The 5,930-nt window shown below is 33.5% G+C and overlaps 1 protein-coding gene across 2 annotated transcripts in view; it reads left to right on the forward strand.

Moving 5' to 3' along the window:
* LOC106478505 overlaps positions 1 to 5,930 on the forward strand; it is a 105,478-nt gene that overhangs the window by 76,989 nt on the left and 22,559 nt on the right. For both annotated transcript variants that reach the window (XM_013939056.2, XM_022382121.1), the window contains exon 9: positions 5,235 to 5,308. In XM_013939056.2, coding sequence (XP_013794510.1) covers positions 5,235 to 5,308 — 74 coding nt within the window. The remainder of the gene's footprint in view (positions 1 to 5,234; positions 5,309 to 5,930) is intronic.

Genomic DNA, 5,930 nt, shown 5'->3' on the forward strand with positions numbered 1-5,930 from the left:
CTACTCTTTTACCAACGAATAGTGGGACTGACCGTAACATTATAACGCCCCCACGGCTGAAAGGGCGAGCATCTTTGGTGTGATGGGGATTCGAACCCGCAGATTGCGAGGCGAGCTCCCTAACCACCTGGCCATTCCGGGCCTCCAAAATGGTTTGATACTTTGTGCGTGTGTTTTTTACTAATGTTTTAATACTTCAACATCAGAACTTTGACACTTGCGTTTGTCATTTCTTTCACTTTTAAAATTAAGGTAACGATTGTTTTACATTATAGGAGTTGTTTACCATAAGCGGAAGCAATTGTATGTCAAGGTTATTAAAACTAGTGTATTTCGAATTTACTGTAATATATGACGGAACTACGAACCTGTTATACGAATGGTGTTATACCACATTTTACAGCTTAGTACACATTGTAATCATCATAAATGCCCCTCAATGGCACAGCGGATGTCTGCGGAATTACAACGGTAGAAACTGGGTTTCGATACCCGTGTTTGGCAGAGCACAGATCGCCCATTGCGTAGCGTTGTGCTTAACTACAAACAAACAAACATCATACGCAACAACCATCGGCTTGTTCGCTTGTTTAACAATTTTCGCACAATGCAACAAAAAAGAGATATATCTGCTTAGCTAACCCTAAATTTGAACTAATTGGCTAGAGAGAAGGCAACTAACGACAGCACTCACCGTCAGCTCTTGGGTTTCTCTTTTTCTGACTGAATAGTGGGATTTAAATGTCACTTCAACCATCGTGCAGACGTTTTTTGAGGCAAGGGGCCCCGAACGCAGGAGTTGTAACCGTTACATTCAGTAACAGTTTATTTAAAGTACTAAAGGTCTAATGGATATAAAAAGGGTGTACCCATCATAAAATAACAAGAAAAAAAGGAACATTTGATTTAATTGGAGCCACTATGTGCAATACACAAGAACATAATATAATTATAAATGTAAGCCACAGTATGTAAGAAAAACGAGCAGATTAACTGTAGAAAATATTTGCAAAATATCCAAAAAATGTCTTGGAAATATAGTTGGAATGTCTCTGTATTTTATGAGCTCGGTAAGAATTCGTTTACGATTGATATGAAAAAGACTTACGCGAGCAGCTCGAAACAATTACAAGTTGATGCAATTTGTTAACTTGCACAACCGGACGGAATACTCAGACCTAAGATCGTACAAACAATAAGAAATAAAATGTCTTACATAATTTTACAATACAAAAATTATTTTATTGTTTCTTCTCCTTTAGAGATACGTTGATCTTGAACTTGGGGTAGAGCACAGATAGCCCATTGTGTAGCTTTGTGCTTAACTTCAAAGAAAACAAAAGCCCCCTAGTGGCACAGCGGCATGTCTGCAGATTTACAACTCTATAACCCGGGTTTCTATCCCCTTGGGGTAGAGCACAGATAGCCCATTATGTAGCTTTGTGCTTAACTATAAACAAACAGCATTAAAGTCAAAGTCTGTATAATTTAGATCTAAATTAGAAAAAAAAGAGACGAAGTGAAGTACTCTTATCCAAAAGTATTTCTGCATTCAGAAGTTTCGATAATCCCGTAGATTAAAAACTATTGTTTGATATAACCTATAAATATCTATCGCTTAAGTATTTCTGCATGATAAATAATCGAAATAAAATTTCTATTGTCGATATTGGAAACATTTTAAACTAAAGTTAACCAATGCGAAACACAATGAATTAGTATTCAAAAGAGGGTATAGATAAGCAGGTAAGAGTGAAAATTTCTTACAGTTTCTGATTTAGCTACACAATAAAACTAGTTCTCAAACTTTATTTTTAAAGAAGCGATATGAAATAGTTTCAAATGAGATGAGAGAATTAATGATCTTCTTTAGTTCAGTGAGTGATAGATAAATCAAGAAACATTTGCTGTCGTAAACAATTTTTATTGCCTTTCGATCTGTCTATTAGTTATCTCTACTGGAATCGGAAATAGTAAAGTTAAACCTATGGTATATTGGCGACTTAAAAAAGTTGGTCAGTTGACGATGCTACAAGTTACATCTTTTTGTCTCATCCAATATTGAAATCAGTAAAAAAACAAACAATCATATTTTTGTGATTTCTGCAGGTAATTAAATTTTGTTGTAAAACTCAAACTTTCAATTAATGATTGTTTTGATCAATTCTTCCTCAACCACAGATTATTTTTGTTGTAATTGTCATGCTTAGCAACCTATACGGTCCCTTATGTATAATTACTAATTACTAATCAAAGTTTTATTAATTTAAACAGATTAGTAGTAATTAGTATCCAGTAATGGAGAAAATACTTAATTGGTGCTACAAAGGTAATAAAAAAACTTACTTTCGGCCCCCCAGTGGCACAGCGGTATGTCTGCGGACTTACAACTCTAGAATCCGGGTTTCGATACACGTAGTGGGTAGAGCACAGATAGCCCATTGTGTAGCTTTGTGCTTAACTTCAAATAAATAGATAAACAAAACTTACTTTTGAGTAAGACTGAATTTATTTTCCTAAGATAATGCCCCCCCCCCCCCTCGCGGTATGTCTGCGAACTTATACCGCTAGAAACCGCGTTTCGATAATACTCGTGGTTGGCAGAGAACAGATAACACTTTGTGTAGCTCTGTGCTTAACTTCAAACAAACTTTCTTTATTTCATCTTCTTCCAAGTCCCTCCATTTCCTCCCTGCTTTCTTCCCTGTTTAATTAATCCATTCACATTTCTTTCTTTTTTATTTTTCAGTTTCTAGTAATAAAAAAGATAGTAAATAATTGATAATTAGACTTAAGTGATCGTATAGGCTGTTCATCGTGTCGACGATTAATATCCAATCGCCACAAGTTTACTTAAGTACACCTACGTGTATTATGTTTACTATTCAGTGCTGATTTCAAAATTAATATCCAATCGTTACGTTTATTATGTTTACTAGTTAGTGTTTTACAAAACTGACTTTTTATTGAAAGTTTCAGCATACACCGTCTGCAATATTATACTTTCTGGCATAATAATGGTAACCGCATAACCTTGCTTTAGGTGTTTTACGATTTCAACTTCGTCTTTTTTTACTTCTAGAATAATTGCTTGCAGTAGAAATGATTTAACACCACTACATTCTCACTTTTAACTCAACATGAAGTTATTTAGACATTTTCTTCAAATTATCGACTCGTTTTTCTACCTTTTATAATAAAGATGGAAAGAGAGAAAAAAAAAACGATCTTTACACTCCAGAGAGAACTTTTATTTTAACCGACGTTTCGCCTTCTTCAGGGCTAATACATAAAACTCTGCCGGCGAGTTCCGCATATTGCGTGATAATATTGTGTAGTTTTATTTATGTTATTTTATTTACCTGTTACGAAACTTCAGTGTCATCACTGGTTTTATCTGTAAAACATATGGGGAACTCCACTATTTATTGCAACTGGAATTAACTGTAATATTCATGGTATTTTTCGTTTGTAGAATTTTTGTGTGCCAATTTATTAAGAATTCCCCGTAATCATCAAAATTATAGACCCACACTTTATTTTGTTCATAAATAGTTTTAAAAAGTGTGTTTAAAAAAAGCCGATGAATGTGGACCTCATCGCAAATTCTAGGGTTAAACAAAATGTAAAGTGATCAATCCAGGAAAGGATGTGAATATTAACTATAAACAGAAGTTTTTATAAAAGCATATAAAAATATTTATAATCTAGTGTGATTTTAGCTCATAACAAAGTAACGTTTTGACTCTAGAAAGGAATCATAATGATTTAGAAACACTACTTTTATAAATTATTTGCTTTCCTTCAACGATTTTACATTCCATAGAATAGTATATCCTTTTAGGCTATGGGGATTAGCGCAGTAAAACTACCAATTTTATTGTATGGTTCTTAAGGATATACCCCATTAACAGTAAATTTAGGTGGAACTCTTATTCTTTATCTCAAATATCAAATAACAGGAAATATATATTTTAAGATACAAAACACATTTTATACACTTTTTTTTTTAATTTTCGGCACTCTAATTCCAACGTGTTTGGTGTTCTGATCCATAACTTCGTATGGAACGGTGTTAGCAATTGAAAACTATACACTGTCTGGTCACTTTATTTGGAACTCCCACCTAACATTAAGGTATATCATCTTCCACTGCATAATATAGCCTCTACAAGATACCTAAATGTATCTTGATTATTTGTATCCATTTTTCGAGAAACGTGTCAGGCAACTGGTTTTAAAACAGCAGCAGAGGATTCCAGTGACGAAAGTGACGTTCAATTTCATATCCCAAATCGTCTATTAGAATGAAATTCGGTGATTGTATTGACCAGGAAAATGACGTCGTCTTTTCCCCCTGTGTCAGTAAGTAACGCTTGACTACCACCGTGTTCCTCAGGAGCAAATGTATTTCCTTTTGATTGCCACCGTTGATAGACTGTGGGGACTGATATATTTTAACAGCTTGTGAAAGGAAAATCTCTCTCATAATGAAGCTGTTATAGTTGGGCACTTAATATCATGCTTTTTGATAGTATGTGATATTACTGTTCCTACGTATTGTCTTGCATATTAACCATGATATTACTGTTCTTACTTATTGTCTTGCAGATTAACCATGATATTACTGTCCTTACTTATTGTCTTGCTGATTAACCATGATATTACTGTTCTTACTTATTGTCTTGCAGATTAACCATGATATTACTGTCCTTACTTATTGTCTTGCAGATTAACCATGATATTACTGTCCTTACTTATTGTCTTGCTGATTAACCATGATATTACTGTTCTTACTTATTGTCTTGCAGATTAACCATGATATTACTGTCCTTACTTATTGTCTTGTAGATTAACCATGATATTACTGTTCTTACTTATTGTCTTGCAGATTAACCATGATATTACTGTTCTTACTTATTGTCTTGCAGATTAACCATGATATTACTACATCTTTGCAGTTTTATGGCTCTAGAAATCACCCAACATGTCATACATTAGTCTGTTTTATGTATACAAATACATGGAGTATTCTACGTATACATTAAGGTCCTAATAAAGGCAACATACAATGAAACTTAAAATAAATATCTTAAATTCTTGCTTTTATATCCTCAGTATAAGCCTTTTCTAACCATAAGAGTAATATAATATTAAAAATCATTTGTTTATAGGAAATTTCTAATTATGACCTTTTCCATAATTTTTTTTCTTCTTCTCATATTTGGTTTCAGTATGTTTGGAAACAGAGGGTACAAATGTATGCGGATTCATAGACGCACATCACATGTTGTTGAAATCCAGATGGGTAAGAATATATTATTCATTCTTTTTTCGTCAAGACCCGTGACTGTCATTATGTGTTTTATTTTCACTCTTATTAGATTACTGGTTTTACCACAATCTATACCAAATATTAACGGCATTATGATTTATATGCTACTACAGTATTAGATTATCACCGTTACTGTCACAGAAGTTTTGATAATAATCATAAGTAGTTTTAATTGTTGGTCAATAGTTAACGTTAACGGTGGCTATATAAAAGTAAGTTAAGGGAAGTAAATGTGAAATTTTCTGGTAATCAAAGGATTCTGTTAGTTTCTGCGTTATCTGAAAATGAATATAGTAAATTTAAGATCTTGGGGAAATTAAACACGGAGAAACCGAAATAGGTTATGAGAGTTTGAAAAGTGTAGGCTTATTTTTTAAAGTGAATTGAGCCGAGTTTGTTTTTTATTTAAAGCCACAGCCAATAAGGAAAAATAATATGTTATTTGAAAGGAATGGAAAAAACTACATAATCGAACCTCACATTTCCACTCCTTTATTTTAGTATCGCCGTTTTATTTCTAATGCATTTTTTGTAGCAGTCGTTATACTGACACGAGCCCCCCAGTGGCACAGCGGTATGTCTGCGGACTTATAAC

Source organism: Limulus polyphemus, unplaced genomic scaffold, assembly GCF_000517525.1.
Source record: "Limulus polyphemus unplaced genomic scaffold, Limulus_polyphemus-2.1.2 Scaffold218, whole genome shotgun sequence".
Taxonomy (NCBI): Eukaryota; Metazoa; Arthropoda; class Merostomata; order Xiphosura; family Limulidae; genus Limulus; species Limulus polyphemus.